General features: G+C 33.3%; 2 protein-coding genes across 3 annotated transcripts; both read left to right on the top strand.

Moving 5' to 3' along the window:
- Positions 1-6,791: 6,791 nt before the first annotated feature.
- Positions 6,792-11,392, top strand: LOC105131515 (alkaline/neutral invertase CINV1-like). 2 transcript variants are annotated; one of them, XM_011034526.1, is made up of 7 exons: positions 6,792-6,889; positions 7,753-8,589; positions 8,704-8,869; positions 8,961-9,172; positions 9,732-10,225; positions 10,315-10,363; positions 10,699-11,392. In XM_011034526.1, the coding sequence occupies exons 2-7, from the start codon at positions 7,846-7,848 to the stop codon at positions 11,023-11,025; spliced, it is 1,992 nt and encodes a 663-aa protein (XP_011032828.1). In that variant the 5' UTR covers positions 6,792-6,889; positions 7,753-7,845; the 3' UTR covers positions 11,026-11,392. The 2 variants fall into 2 exon arrangements, with proteins under 2 accessions (XP_011032828.1, XP_011032827.1); XM_011034525.1 differs by having other exon boundaries at positions 6,828-7,088.
- A 2,375-nt stretch (positions 11,393-13,767) lies between these two features.
- On the top strand, positions 13,768-16,372 carry LOC105131517 (serine/threonine-protein kinase D6PKL1-like). Its single transcript, XM_011034527.1, has 2 exons — positions 13,768-14,419; positions 15,394-16,372. The coding sequence occupies exons 1-2, from the start codon at positions 13,860-13,862 to the stop codon at positions 16,190-16,192; spliced, it is 1,359 nt and encodes a 452-aa protein (XP_011032829.1). The 5' UTR covers positions 13,768-13,859; the 3' UTR covers positions 16,193-16,372.
- The last annotated feature ends 413 nt before the right edge of the window (positions 16,373-16,785 follow it).

Consider the following 16,785-nt stretch of genomic DNA (forward strand, 5'->3'; position numbering starts at 1 on the left):
GGATTTTTGGTGTTTTCGAAGGGGGTGGGAGGTAAATAGCGGCGAGGAACGCTCCGATGAATTTGGAAGGGGGAGGTTTTACAGTTGTAAATCTTGAGCATTCTCGGTACTGAGATGGCTATTGATTTTTAATATACTAAAATAATATTTTTTATTTTTTTTAACTTGTTTTTAATACGAGTATATTAAAACAATTTAACAATATTAAAATAAAATTAATTAAAAAAATCAGATTCGTGAAAGAAAAAAAACTTTACAACAGTGACTTTGTAGGAGTAAAAATGTGAGGGAAGGGTTAAATAGTATTTTTGCTCCCTAAAATGCAAAAACTCTAGAACCCAAGAACGACACTCCAAGCAAATTGGACACTTCTCACTATCATCCACCGGATCCAATTTTATAAAAACTTTTCAACTAATTTAATATAAACCATTTAATTTTTTTTTATCCTTGTAATTAGATTTAAGACATCCTCGGTTACCGTGGCCAAGTCAGGGGATTTCTAGAGAGGGATGAGATTAGAAAGAAGTTTTTAAAAGAGACCAAAGCTTAAATTACAATAGTTGGTTACCTTGAAATCTTAAATAGTTCAAGAAAAAAATAGGAACAGTTTCCCCGGGCTCCGCCCCTGCTTGAAGAACATCGGACCGGTGTGATCCAACATCAAAGCATAACTAGGTAAAAAAGATAGGCTCATGTCCCACAATTCTAACTAAATAGCATGAGCATTGGGACCCCTATTTTTAAATGTCCCATCGAGTGTATTTTTTTTTAAATGTCTAACCAAGCAAATTTTATATTTAAAAAAAATAAAAAGAGAAACATTATCCTCTAAAAGTTAGTTTTTATTTTCAAAAATCACTTTACAAAGTTTTTTTTTTATTTTTTTCAAATTAAATTTTTTATAATTTTATATCATTTTAATGTGTTTATATAAAAATAATTAAAAAATATTAATTTAATAAATTTATAATTAAAAAAATATTTTGAAAAATAATCACTGTTATAATGTAAAATCTATTTTAAAAATATATAAAAGTTTCTCCATTGTTTTTAATTTAATTTAATTTAATTTTTTTCCATAGAAATCCACTTATCACTCCCACCACCGCGCACAACCTCACCACCTAAAGCATACAAACCGTTGAAAGTTTAGCTTCGTTTTACATCTCTCTCACACACACAAACAATTATTTTAGCTCTTTTTTTTTCTTCTTGATTAGCAGCTATAATAGAAAAGGCAAAAGGATAGCTCCTCTCTTCCAGGAATGCTATTCTTTGAGAAAACAAAAAACAAAATAGGATTAATATAAAATAAACCAATTAAATACAAATATATATATATAACCTTAAGTGAATCACTTCTTTATTTCTCTCTAGTACAATTAACTTTTAAAATGGTTTTATATTCTTTCACTTGAAAATTTTGATGATTTAATCAAGTTTTCACACTTAATTATTTGTAATTTTTCTATTTTTTCTATACTTATTATTTTCATGATAATTATGTTTCTGCTAGGCTATAAAAGGATCTATGGATTGAATGTAAAGCCAATTCATTCCACCTAATTAAATCCACATAATTGATGAAAGATGTGTTGTTAGATAAAAATAAATGGGAAATGATTTGTTAGCATAATTGGTAGAGTATGGGTGAAGATAAATTATTGGCATAATTTGTGGCATAATTGGTGTCATGATTTATGACCTTTGTCCCCTTATTCTTGTCTATAGATAGATAATGTATCCAAATCTTAAATGCACACTAAGATAGAGAGAAAAAGATGAGAATGAATATAGAGTAATCCCATAAAGTTGTGAGGTATTTGTGAGAGAATAAATGAGGTGTGTTCTTCTAGTAATATATAGATTCTTAGTTATTCTTTAATTATTTTAGAAAGGTTGTAATTCTCGCATTACTTAGTAAAATCCTTCTATACTTACCCGTGAACGTAGCCTAATTAGATAAACTGCGTAAATTCTTGTGTGTCTCATTTCTCATTTTATCATATCCCTTGTTTTTTGCTTATCAGATTTGTATGCTAGTATCCTAACAGCCAATGCTAATGCCAACCTTTTGCAGTGACTTGAGATGTAATACTTCCTATATTATCACCCCTAAAGCATGGTTTGTTATTTGATAAGGGTAACCAGTCGAGTACCATAAATAGAACACAAGTCATCTAAGTATTAATTTGAATTGCCTCAACCTTCTCTAACAATCTATACCAGCACACAACAATCTTTTTTTCTTTATCTAATTTGGCCATAAACCAAAAAGGTTGGCTTCATCTAAGGATTAAGGTAGCAAACTACTTAATATATTGAAACGCAAGAGTGTTAAGACAGCGAATAAAAAATATATAAGATTTGTAAACAACACAAAATTCACAGTATAAAAAAAATATTGCATTTACTCACTTCACCTCGAGATAGGGGAAAGAAAGGCCAATACTTGGACTCATTAGGTGCAAATTGATATATACATGCCAAATTACAGTAACTTTCAATGGCATCGTGTTGGCCCAGAAATTAGAGCCGATGGGTCCATACCATTTAGACTGCCTGGTTTACAGTAGTGGGAAAACACTTGTGAATCCGTATTTGTTCTTCAAATAATTTGTGTATTTGTGTTCTATATTTTCTCAACAAATCAAATGTTTAGATATTAGTTCAATATAGATTATGAAATTTTCCTTGAATAACAATCTATAGTGAGACATTTTATGTATGTTCATATATTTGTTATTCTCACATAGTGAAGCTAATTGAAATGGAAGGTGGAGTAGCTATCTACTTACTAAGCTCGAAGAGTATACATTTCTTTCTTTTCTTTTATTTTCTCCTTATGATTTCCTTTTTTCAGCCCATATAAGATATAACTCTCTTTAACATAGAAAACTCAGTCCTTTCACTTATTCCTATCCAATGAGAGTTCATCATTATACTTATCTCTCCTAAGTTCATAACCGAGCCTGCATTACAAGAGTCTATAATCATATATTTGACAAGTAGAAGTCACGAGTTTCATCTAGATAGTTTTAAGTATTACAGGCAGCATTTCAACTTGATTAGTTATAATTGTCTAACAACAAATTTAACCAAAATTTGAATGAGTGGGGTCATCTTTTGATCACTCTAGAAATAATAAGTCTTGTACTCCCAGGTTCTAACTAAATCATTTGGCTTATAAACAGAACCATCCATTATCTATAATTAAGAACAGTTGGCATTAAGCTCCACATAATACCTAATACTCTTTATGCAATAGCCTTTCATTTATAACTCATGAACAATATACCCATTTTAATGAAATAAACTCAAGTAACCATGCTATGAATTGTGGTCACATGATGAATAGAGGGCACAAATTCCAATAATATCCACTAATAAAAATCATACATAATTTTTATATTTTCCAACAAACGACGTGAATATTTAAAACAAGAAAGAATTTCATGAATTATTTTAGGAAATTCAAGAGTTGCATAGTTTATAATAGTGGTCCTGCATGATATGCCTATAATTAATAACAGCTTCAGAGAACTTGAACTTTCTCTCTTTCCTTGTACCAAAGTTGAAAAGCATGGAAGAAGATAGTCACAACTGAGATAGAAAACCAATATATTTTTTAAGACGAGCAAAAACCTTAATCAAGGATTCTTCCAACTTAACAACACTTTAACAAAGAAATCACTTCCAACTCGACAGAACCTAAGGTATATAAGCTCTATTTAACGTACATTAAACACACGTTCATCAAATCAAAATTGTAACTTAGATCCTATGTAGGTCCAACCTATTCCATAAGCATTCTTTATGTTATAACTTATTTTATAACCAATTAGAGCTTACTTAACCTCAAACTTCGCGATAGCATCCACAATAATCAAATATTTATGACAACTAAGCTCCAATTCCATTCGGTGCCATCCATGACTCCTCAACAAAAAATTGACAAGTCCACAACTTTAACAAACCCACATACAAAATTACAATCAAATTCAAGAAACCAAACACAAGCGTTGAATTTGACATAAATTTTCATTGAAGACATTCAAGCTATGGGAAATCAACCTATTCATGCCTTATACCATCCAATATAAATAAAATATTATTGTTTCATCCATTTAAGTTCTGATTTTTCCAATCGAATTAGAGTCCCTTAACACTTCAACAATAATCCGCATCGGATTTCAGATAATCCTCAACAAATCAGATAAAAACAGGTAAAAACACCATGTCATAATAAAAATTGTAATGAGCTCTAAAATGGTCTAACCTTGAGCTTTCAAATTGACAAAATATAGCATATCATAGTTGAAAAGGCAGGAGCAAGAGTCTGTTTTGGTTTGGTTTGTCATGCTTGAATGTCAAGAAGTAGCGGTCCATTGTGAAAGCAGGAAAAGGGCAGGAGTTTGGAGAACTTTGTGGGGGTAAAAAAAGATTATACGAGAAAAAGAAAAGCAATGCTCGAAGGAGAGAGGTTTCGACTGTGGAAAAGAAGGGGAAATTGGCAGGGTATATTCATTCACAGTCACAATAAAAGGTACTTGTCTTAAGGTCTATTATTCCTTTGTCTTTGTTTAAGGGCGGTGTTATTGGCATAAATATAAGATCAACCCACTAGTCAAAGTTATGCAACATGTAACTTATAGATTTTAACAAAAAAAATACTTAAACTTGAATCGAGTTTTATAACTATAAACACTTCCTGAATTATTTTTCTCAATTCATTTATTTTTTAATGTGATTGTATATTATAATTAAAATATTAACCTGAGAATTAAGTGTTTTGTTCAGCCACTCTCATAAAACTACATTGATTAATCTTGTGCTATTAAGAATATAAAACTAATGGATCAATAACAACAATTCAACTCAATTATAATTTTTATATATTAATATAAAAAATCTATATAGATATATATTTTCAAATAAAAAATTATTTTTTTTTAAAAACTACAGGTCGGAATCTCAAACATATACATTAGCTTTGTATCTATAGCTGCCAGGGAAAAAGAACTATAGTAAAAACCAACGGAATGGGCTGGGCTGGAAATCACCTGGGCTTTAGTCCACAATCCAACAACAAGCCTCGAGCTATGATTTTTTTGTTTTCCTGTGTGAGCCACAAAAAATCCTTGAAAAAAGGCCATGGTCAGATGAGGAGACGATGAAGATTTTAATTTGATGGAAGAGGGAATGCAAGCGGCGGGACAGCTGACAAGAACCAGACAGTGGTCTCAGCTAATCTTCCAATGCTTTGCGTTTTGATGGGGACTCATCCTGTAAATATACATGAGTGAAAAGAGACAGTGTACCAAAAAAGCACAATAATAAAAACATAGAAAAAAGTTAATAAAAAATAATATCAAGAAAAAAAAAATCCAACACGTGAAAGAAACATCGAGGGAAAACAATCTTAGAGAGACAATCGACAAATAACCACAGCATGTCGTTTAAGAATATTAATCGAAATATGTTTTTGTTTTTTTAAAAAATTGTTTCTATTGTCGGTGGCTTTATGACGAGCGTGTGAACGACATTTTTTTAAATAACGTAAGCAATATTATCCTTTTAAATTGATTCGATTGAATCTAGATTAACCCGTTATAATCAGCTTACAAATGCCACCACTCACATGATCATATCTCAAATTTATCACGGGTCTGTATGAGTTTGGTAATTCAGTGAAAAATATTTTTTAATTAAAAATATATTAAAATAATATTTTTTAATTTTTAATATTAAACTATAAAAAACCATTTGTAAAAAATAATTTTATATTTTTCATGAGAAAAACAATTTAAAAAATAAAAGCTATACAATACTAAATGAACATTTAATATTTGGCAGGTTAGATGTGTGTTTAGTGTAGTAATATATAGTGTTTTTTTTTAAAAAAATTATTAACATAATATTTTTTTAATATTAATAATTTAAAATTTAAAAATTATTTTTATGTTTTTTAAATAAAAAATAGATTATAATACAAAAAAACATTTACTCAGTCAACATTTAGAATCCTAGATTATTGAATTAACTTTTTTTTATGATATATTATAAAGAATTTATTTGTAAGTGTAATTATAGTTATTTTTTAAAATGTTTTTTATTTATAAATATATTAAAATAATATTTTTATTTTTTAAAAATTATTTTTAATATTAAAAATTTAAAATAATCTAAAAATATTAAAGAATATATTAATTTAATCAAATAAAAAATAAAAAAATTTAAATTTTTTAATTTTTTTAATATAGAAACAAATATAGCTTAAACATGAATTTGTATTGATAAACAATGATAACAAATCCACTTATTATCGAAAATATACTGAAAAGGTAAAGTGAAAAGGTAGTTGGACGCGCGTGGATGATCAGATTAGCTCAAATTGCTGAACTTTTGTTGGAAGCGGTTGGTTTGCTTTTAGCCACGTGTTCAACATTTTCTGACACGTACTTCACATACGCACACTTCTGCCCCAGTATTCAAGTAGGCCCATATATTATCCACATAAATAAATAAATGTTTTCATTTAAGTAAAATATTTTTATGTTCTACGAACTTTTAATTATTTTTTTCTGAAAAAACATAAAACTTAATGCAATTTCTTTTTTCTAACACAGGTCTCCAGCGTAATTTTGGAAGCAAAATAATACCGTTCTCCTTTTAATTACCAATCAATTTTTTTTTCATATAATGTTTCATTTCTTTTTTTTTTCTATCTGAGTTCTAGCTTGAAATTTGAGAATTAAAAGTAGAAACAAAATAGGCCCACAACTCCTTTTTTTCTTTAAGAATAATTATTAATTCTTTAAAATAACCAGAAAAAAGAAGAAGAAGGAGAAATCAACCAACTAAATAACAGCCAAAGAAAGGAAACGTAAGTTGAATAACTACATGATTTTCTCATTCGTACTCGGGTTTATGCATACAACATAAACATTAAACAACCACAAAAGAATCGACAGTCATTGTTTTTTTTCTCTAGTTTCTTTTTGAAGCCAAGAGAGATATTACTACAACATTAAAAAAATAAAAAACCTCTTGCTAATTATATCAGCAGCTCCAAATTTTTATTGGTAAGCACTTGTTTAGTAATTGTTTTTATATGTTTTGCTATCTGGGTTCGGGCTGTACGCTGTTCTCTTACTTGTTTTTTGCATTTCTGGATCATAAACTGATATAAAGGCAAGGACCCATTAAAGTTTTAAGCTTGTTTTGTTGGTTGTTGAGATTGATTACATCTAAAGATTGATCATTTTGTGTGAATTCTGTTCAAGTTTGAAACTTTATGTGATTTATTTGGAGATGACGTTGTTTGAGTTATTGATAAGGTAGAATTGTGGTTTTTTGTTGGATTTTAGAGAGGTTTCTTGTGATTTTGTTATTGAAAAGGACGAATGGAATGCCTGAAAGGTCTTTTTTTTTTTGCGTGGTTAGTTCATGAGAAAACTTGGGAAAGAAACAAGATAATGAAACTTTCCCTGGATCGCTCTGTCTGAGTTTTAAAATGAGAAAAAGAAAGGGTATAGTTAGGCTGAGCTTGGCTTAAGTTTGTAGGATGGCTACAAGTTCTATAAATTCTCGGTTGCTGAGGATAAGGTAATGCAATTTAAAGTTCAACTCTTTTACTTTGATTGTTGCATATGATTTGATAATTTTGATTCTAGTTTCGAATTGATGATTTCCGAAATTATGACTTTTGCATCACCAGAGCACTTTCTAACTTTGTTTTTTGTCTAGGCGTCTTGAGTTAAAGCTGGGTTCTCAGACTCATTTTGATCGAAGTGATTTTGAGTCTATTGAGCATCAATTTATTTGATAAGCTTATTGTTGATGGCGACTTCGGATGCAGTTCTGCAAGTTTTGTCTGGGGCTGGTCCTCGCAGTTTCAGTTCTGACCTTTGTTTTAACAATTTAGATTTGTTATTCCGTTCTAAGCATATAAAATATGTGAAGAAAAGGGCCTCAAGGCATATGAAAATGTTCGAGTGTTCGAGTGTTCAGCATAATTGCATAGGAAAACAGTGGTTTAAGAGATCAGGTGACGGTGATCTGTCTGAGAATGCAGCGATCAAGAGACTGCAGCTTCTGAGGTGCAAATGTCATAAGGCAGAAAGAGTTAGTGGTGTAACTACAGAAGGAGTAAATGGAACATGGTTTGTAGATAGTGCAAAGACATTAAACCTGAATGGGGCGGTGAACACATCGGGTGTATTGGAGCTTGGGGACACTCAACAGTTGATGAGGGAAAATGAGGTTTTGACATCTAATGGTTCGGTAAATAAGGAAGAGGAGAGTTTGGTAACTAATGGTGCTGTAGGAACAGGTAGAGATGCCTCTCGCAAGGTTAGTGTAGATCCTACTGAGGAAGAAGCATGGGAGCTACTGCGGGATTCTGTAGTTCATTATTGTGGCAGTCCAATTGGAACGATTGCTGCCAATGATCCCACCAGTTCCAGTGTGTTAAATCATGACCAGGTCTTCATTAGAGACTTTATACCTTCTGGTATTGCTTTTCTTTTGAAGGGAGAATATGATATTGTCCGGAACTTCCTCCTTCATACGCTTCAGTTGCAGGTAATTTAATCGTTGATTATGCTGGACTTTTTTTTTTTTGAAGGAACGAATGTTTAAAAATACTTACTCTTTTGTTTGTTATCTGATTTGATACTATGACTTCTTATATTGGAGAGCTGGGAGAAAACAATGGACTGTCACAGTCCTGGACAGGGATTAATGCCTGCTAGTTTCAAGGTCCGCACTTTTCCTTTGGATGGTGATGATTCTGCAACAGAGGAGGTATTGGATCCAGACTTTGGAGAGGCCGCAATTGGCCGTGTTGCACCAGTTGATTCTGGTAATTAAATTTCAGGCCAAGAAGTTTCCGCTCATGATAAAGTGTTTGACTGCTAGCGTTGATGATATTTTCTTTATCATGCCAATATTAGGATTATGGTGGATTATCTTGTTACGTGCATATGGGAAATGCTCTGCTGATCTCTCAGTTCAGGAAAGGATCGATGTGCAAACTGGAATTAAGATGATTCTGAGGTTATGTCTTGCTGATGGTTTTGACATGTTCCCAACATTGTTGGTGACAGATGGTTCTTGCATGATAGATCGCAGAATGGGAATTCATGGGCACCCTCTAGAAATCCAGGTAATTCATTTTTTAGTGGTTTTAGATAATTTAGAAGCATTTTCAAATTTGAAATACCCAGTCAATCCATGCAGCAAGGGAGATTCAATTGAAGAAGGATGTCCTCGTGGGAAATTTGGATGTTGCCCCTTTTTTTGTCAGATGATTGTACAACTAAATGTCTTGAACGAATTCTGCGATTATGAAATTAGGATACGTTGATGGCATCAATATGCCCAGAATCAGGTTAAGAGTTTGTAGGATTTAGGCTAGTTGAGGCCCGTCTGTAGGATTTGGGTTGGTTGAAGCTGCTATTTGGTAAGGCTGTTGGCTTAAATGCTTTTTCTGGCTGTAGTTTCTAAGTGCACAAGATGCATTAGTTGAATATTCTTGAGTGGTCAAAGGTGGTTGGTTTCAGTTGAATAGGTTGAAATCACTTAGCTCTAATGGATGCTTAGTATAATATTCTGCCAAAGCATCTTTCTGCCAGATTTTGGTTATATCAGACTGACGAGGATGCTGAGATTTGGAAATGGTTTTTGCAATTAATTTTCTGATAGAATGTGTTTTTCTCCTGCAGGCACTCTTTTATTCTGCCTTACTATGTGCAAAGGAGATGCTCACCCCAGAGGATGGATCAGCTGATCTCTTACGAGCTTTGAACAATCGTCTAGTAGCTCTGTCATTCCATATCAGAGAGTATTACTGGATCGATTTAAGAAAATTAAATGAAATTTACCGTTACAAGACTGAAGAGTACTCTTATGATGCAGTAAATAAGTTCAACATTTACCCAGATCAGGTTTCTCCTTGGTTGGCGGAATGGATGCCCAACCAAGGAGGCTACCTTATTGGAAACTTGCAACCAGCTCATATGGATTTCCGATTCTTTTCTCTTGGAAACATGTGGTCTGTTGTAAGTGGTCTTGCAACAAGAGATCAGTCAAATGCGATATTGGATCTCATTGAAGCCAAGTGGTCAGATTTGGTAGCAGACATGCCATTGAAGATTTGTTATCCAGCTCTTGAAGGTCAGGAGTGGCAAATTATCACCGGAAGTGATCCTAAGAACACGTAATGATGCTACCTTATTAAACTCGATCACATCTTTTTCACTTTCTCTTGATTTTCATCCAGTAATGAATTTGTTGTGTTTGATGCAGGCCTTGGTCTTACCACAATGCAGGTTCCTGGCCAACTCTTCTGTGGCAGGTTAGTGATGGTGGTATCCTTTGCTAATCTTTGTACTAGTAAATTTTTTAGTGAAAAGTAAGAATTAATCAGAGAAGAAAAAAAATCTGTAAAAAGACAGAAATAAACAGCAACATTTGTAATTTGAGTTTTGGTGCGCTATTCTTGCTGGTAGACTCGTAAGAATGCTTGATTGATACTTCTATCTGATGATTCATGTCTGCAGCTGATCAATTAGGCATATACCAGTGCCATACCCGTGTCTGTTTGTTATATATGGCTCTTTCTTTTTATCAGAGTCCATTTTACGTCCTGAGTATTAATAGATTTTTTCACATTCATAATGCTTCTCTCAGCTGACAGTTGCATGCATAAAGATGAATAGACCAGAAATAGCAGCAAAAGCAGTCGATATTGCTGAGAAACGCATATCAAGAGACAAATGGCCTGAATATTATGACACCAAAAAGGCGAGGTTCATTGGAAAACAAGCACACCTGTTCCAGACATGGTCCATTGCTGGATACCTTGTGGCTAAGCTCTTGCTTGCAGACCCAAGTGCTGCCAGGATGCTCGTGACTGATGAAGATCCTGAGCTTGTCAATGCCTTCTCCTGCATGATCAGTTCTAATCCAAGGAGAAAGCGTGGTCAGAAGAATTTGAAAAAGCCATTCATAGTATGAATTACCGAGCTGTCTCTGCAAAATCAGGGTATTGTTCTCTTGATTCGAGAACTAATCATCCAAGTGCCTACTAGTAATTATACTGAAATTGCTTTTACAAAGTTCAGTAAAAGTAATCAAACATCTAATTCATTTGTATGAATAAGGTGAAATTTCAATCCCACCTTATTTATGTATGGATAATATTGATCTGTAAAAACCATGTAAATAAAGATGGAGTTGTTAGAGGATAAGACTTGGAACATCCTTGATGTGGATGAACTCTGGTGATTCAATTTGCTTAACTTCTACATTAGTTTTGTTTTCTTGAGAAACTGAAAGACAATCAGAAACACATATTGAAGTTTAATTGTATCTTTGAAGTCCAGCATTTCCTTTCCTTATATGTTAAGATGATCTAGGGCAGTACGTGTTATCTTCTCATAAAATTGTAAGCTATTCTGCTTATCATGCTGGAACTGAGCTAGAATATTTATAAAGCTGAAACCTTATAATCAATAACAATAATCAGCAGCACATATAGTGTGAGGATGAAATGCAGGAATGCGGTATCTCAAGCGAGTGAAGCGAATTTTATCCATGCATGGGGAAGGCAAATCTATTGTGGGCAAGCGGCGAGGCGAAATGATCAGCAGAAGGCAAACAACAAGACGAATAGGCAAGATTTCGTCTGAATAATTGTTTGATGCCAAACAGATAGCAAAGCTGATCTGGGTCTTCATTAAGGAGTGAAAATGTCATAGTTACGGGCTCATTATACTGTCAACCACGTCCAAAGTTGAACAAGCAGGAGCAGCCTGCTCGGGCATCATATTTTCCACTCCTGTTGAAGCAATGATAACTGCTAACATTGAAATTTGACTTTCATAGTGTACTGAATGATTATACATGGTGGTCCAAGACTATAGAAACAGTTCTTCTGGCTACTCTGAATAATTACATCTCGCAATCTCCTGAAAGGCTGAAACATCAGTTCGAATTAGTTTTCTGAGTAACTCTAATCTATAAGAAAAATGGACAAACTATCCTTATCAGTGAGCTTTTCTGCCAACACCCAAGTCTTTCTTGCAAAAATCACATCATGATAAACCATCATCATCCTAGACTAGAGGGGTGATGCGAAATCTTAAGATGGCCATGTCTTTTGGGGTACAAGACACAGACTATGAGACGTAAACTAGCATGCCGACATTCAAACAAATAGAAAACGATACAATTAACATTGAGACATTGATAAAAGTCCAAATTTCAGATTGAATTAGCGTCTTTTTTTTTTAAGATGTAAAATCAGTCATCAGATGTCCTTGATGCAAAAAAAATAAAAATAAAAAAATTTAGAGCTTGTTGTTTATTATTGTAACAGCATTGTTTTTTTAAAGAATTTCATATATTTAAATAATGTTTTTTTAAAATTATTTTTAATATCATTAAAATAAACTAAAACACAAAAAAATAATAATTATTTTTTAAAAATAATTTCAAACACAAAAAAAAATGTACCTTTAATTTTTTGTCTGGTATATTTAGCTAAAAGCATTTATTTGTCCTGGACGTTAAGGATGGAAAAGATACAGTTAATTAATCAAGTATTAAATTAATCACAAGCATGTAAATGTTCTATTATTTTCTTTATATTTTAACATGTAAATGTTGACCAGTGACATTTTCTAGCATATTATATAGTTAAATCTGTCTCTAGCTCTCCCACATCAAAGGGAGGGAGGTTGATCACATACTTTTTTCCTGCCTTAAGAAATAGGATATTCACTGTAGATCCCACAAATTTATTTTGACAAATAAAAAATGGTAACATAAGTTCAAAACACTCAAACATATTAGCTTATCAGTTAAAAGAGATTTACTAAATTTCTTAATTTTTTATATTTTAATCTTAGGATCAATATTTATGAAAATTTATTAAGTTTATCTAAATATACTAGATGGACACGGGAGATGCGCTCTTAAAATCATACGAAAAAGGAATTTAATCACAATTAATACATAAGGCTAGTTTAGAAATACCTCTTATATTGAATGAAATAAATAAATAAATAAATTCAATCAAAAGGGAAATGCTAGATCGACTTTACGAGAGTCAAAAGAGGTTTTAGTTTCTCTTGCTATCCTCATGTCCTAACATAAACAGATCAGGCCTGGTTTAGTTGCAATTATAGTAGGAATCATTATAATTCAAGTATGTAATTACTCAAACAATTGTGTAAAAGAGTAAAATGTTATCATTAGCCATATATATATATATATATATATATATATATATTCCAATAAAATTGCAAATCGGCATATTTTACCCTTAAAGGCTGTTAAGTTCTATCGAAGACCAAACCAAATACAATGTTGTCTTTTCTTTTATTGTGTCTAATAGCCACAACGAGATAATGTCATTGAAAGGAATGTTTAATTTTGTGTTGTTGTAAACAGAATGTATTTTTATTATTGTTTTTATTTGGTAAGAATTTATTTATTTATTTGAGAAATGGTAAGAATTTATCCTCAATATTTAAACATGATTAAAAAAATAGACAAATTGTTTTAAATTAATTCCATGTTAGTGATTTCATTGCATTTGATTTATTAAATGCATAGACTATGATTAATAAAATATATAAATCTCATAAGCAGAGTTTGGAATCCAGCTATAGTAACCCTACATGGACCCATCCCTTTTCTAAAGAAGCCACATGGCCCAACCCCATCTTGCCGGCCCGTACTTCCCTCCTCCATTCCCCTTAAAACCTCAACTCCCTCTCCACACCTTCATTCCAAAACCCCAGCTGTCCAATCCACTCCCGGCCACCATTATTTCCGCCACCGCCATGGAGCCAGTTGTGGAAGATCTAACCGATGATCTAGATAATCTTAGTTTAGCTTCCACCACCACCACCACCACCGCTGCCGAGACAAGACACAGCACAGGTTCAGGGTCCGAAACCACATGGACTACCTCAACCTCGAGCCTCGTGTCAAACTCCTGCAAGCCCCATCATCCGCCTCAATGTGATCAGTGTTGGCATGCAATCCAACGTGACAACTGCGATAACTCACCCCTAACCCTAGCTGATTTACGCTTTGTCCACAAATTAGGAAGTGGTGACATAGGGAGCGTGTATCTTGTAGTGCTCAAAGAAGGCAATGAGTGTCTTTTTGCTGCCAAAGTCATGGACAAAAAAGAAATGGTCACTAGGAATAAAGAGAGTAGGGCTAGAATTGAGAGGGAAATATTGGAAATGTTGGAGCATCCATTTTTGCCTACATTGTATGCCACATTGGACTCGCCGAGGTGGTCTTGTTTGTTAACGGAGTTTTGTCCTGGCGGTGACCTCCATGTCCTCCGGCAACAGCAACCGGATAGACGTTTCGGCGAAGCTGCCATCCGGTATGTACACACACACACATGCATATAACTGTACGTACAATGTAATCTGATGAGTGGTTGCGTTTGCATAAAAGATACAAATTCGTGAATGATGAGAAATGCTGGATGATCATGGGCGGGGCTGGGTTTAACGGTTGTTAAGGCTGTTCATTGCGTGTAGGGTCAGTGGGTAAATCCATGTGACATTCGGGTGCAGCCATTGATTTTGTGTGGACCATGGAACTTTTGGTGGGTGTCTCGTGCATTCTATCATAATAGAGAAGGCATGGGCATCATGCTCTTCATAAAAAGGAGTAAATATCTGCCTGACATCCCTCAATCTATGGCATGTTCTAGTACAATATTTTTCAGCTTCTTTGTCTAATCTGAGAGTCCCGAGATATCATTTCAAGAATCAAATTGATAGCTTCCCCCCCATTTCTCGCTCTTCTTTAATTTTTCTGTCAATTCGTCGCTTTTCCTTTTCTAGTCTAATGTCGTCTTCTTCAAATTTTATACCTTCTCATTCATTTTTAATTATTATATTAGATTTAATGTTTTTCACCTCCATCATTTCTTCAAATAGCCAACTACTTGGTTCAACAGTAAAAATTCATAATTATTAAACCTCACTTTTCCGGTTAAACTGAAAACTAACTGGGACCATGTCTTGAAAATGATATTTGAGAGGTGTACCCGGTCAACTTAGCTAACATTTAAAATACAAGTTTAATTTTTTAAAATAATATTGTTTTAACCCTAAAAATTAAAGCTACATCGTTTTTATTACCGTGGTAAAAATTATGATTTTATGTTCAACAACATTACAGGCATGGATGAGGCAATTTATGTCTTGTAAAGTTGTTCCATTAAAAGAAAAAACAAATTATATAGTTAATTCTGGGCCACAATAACATGATATATCGTGGGAATAATCTTTATAATTAGTTGAATAATTCTTTGTATATATCATAATTTATTCTGATTGCTATTAGGTTCTATGCACCAGAAGTTGTGGCTGCTCTTGAATACTTGCACATGATGGGAATAGTCTACCGTGACCTCAAGCCTGAGAATGTTCTTGTAAGATCAGATGGTCACATAATGCTTACAGATTTTGATCTCTCCTTAAAGGACGATAATTCACCGTCAACAGCTCAGATCATCTCCGATCAAAACCAGCCACCCACAGCTTCATCGACAAGAGACTACCCTTCTGATACATCTCAATTTGCCACATCATCATGTATTCTACCCAGTTGTATTGTGCCAGCTGTCTCTTGCTTCCACCATAGGAGAAAACGCAAGAAGAAACTCCATCAACGCGGGACCCTCGAGATAGTAGCAGAGCCAATAGACGTCCGATCCATGTCGTTTGTTGGGACCCATGAGTACTTGGCACCAGAGATTGTGTCCGGCGAGGGACACGGCAACGCAGTGGATTGGTGGACCTTAGGCATATTCATGTTTGAAATGTTCTACGGCGTTACACCATTCAAAGGGATGGACCATGAGTTAACCCTGGCAAACATTGTGGCTCGAGCCCTCGAATTCCCCAAGGAACCCTCAATTCCAGTCCTCGCAAAGGACTTGATCACCCAGCTTCTCATCAAAGATCCTGTAAGAAGACTGGGTTCAACCATGGGAGCTACGGCCATCAAACACCATCAGTTTTTTGACGGGATAAACTGGGCGCTGCTAAGGTGTAGAACGCCACCTTATATTCCTCGACCGGTCACTTACAAAAACCTTGTTGCGGCGGAGCATGGAAATAAGTCTATAGAGTATTATTAGCAAGAAGAAGGAACATTCTTTATTTTTTTTCTTCATTTAATTCTATTTCTTGGGAGAAGTGAGAAATCAAATTTAATGAAACTAATCCTTAGGTCTCCTACAGATGTAATTGTTGTTCAGATTGTTTGTATGTAAGCTTTTGAAGAAAGCGCGGCGCCTTGGATACCACATCTCCCCCTCCATCCTTTTTGTTTTATTTCCTTTTATTGGAATTATTATGTTGATTTTGAACAAATCCTTGGACGAGTGGGGCCTTCATGGGCATCTAGTCAGTTGTATTGTGATATGAAAGTAACTAGTCACTTTATAATACAAATTGGATATATTGAGGATATATAATAATTACATAACTAGTCACTTTATAATACAAATTGTTGGATATATTGAGGATATATAATAATTACCAATAATAATGTGGTAGCATAATTTTTTTTTTTAAAAACAATATTATTTTAATTATTTTATAAAAAAATTAAATGAGAATTAATTAATTTAATTTAAAATTTGAATTTTAGAATAAAACAAAGTTTTAGACAGTAATAACTGTTCTTTTTTAAAATATTTTTTATTTGAAATCAAATTAAAATATTTTT

The sequence above is a fragment of the Populus euphratica genome, unplaced genomic scaffold (assembly GCF_000495115.2).
Source record: "Populus euphratica unplaced genomic scaffold, PopEup_1.0 scaffold24.1, whole genome shotgun sequence".
NCBI lineage: Eukaryota > Viridiplantae > Streptophyta > Magnoliopsida > Malpighiales > Salicaceae > Populus > Populus euphratica.

Coding starts and splice junctions, on each gene's coding strand:
- LOC105131515 (XM_011034526.1), top strand. CDS start 7,846: ATGGCGACTTCGGATGCAGTTCTGCAAGTTTTGTCTGGGGCTGGTCCT. Junction 8,870..8,960: donor TGTTGCACCAGTTGATTCTG/GTAATTAAATTT, acceptor TGCCAATATTAG/GATTATGGTGGATTATCTTG. Junction 10,364..10,698: donor GGCCAACTCTTCTGTGGCAG/GTTAGTGATGGT, acceptor TGCTTCTCTCAG/CTGACAGTTGCATGCATAAA.
- LOC105131517 (XM_011034527.1), top strand. CDS start 13,860: ATGGAGCCAGTTGTGGAAGATCTAACCGATGATCTAGATAATCTTAGT. Junction 14,420..15,393: donor TTCGGCGAAGCTGCCATCCG/GTATGTACACAC, acceptor GATTGCTATTAG/GTTCTATGCACCAGAAGTTG.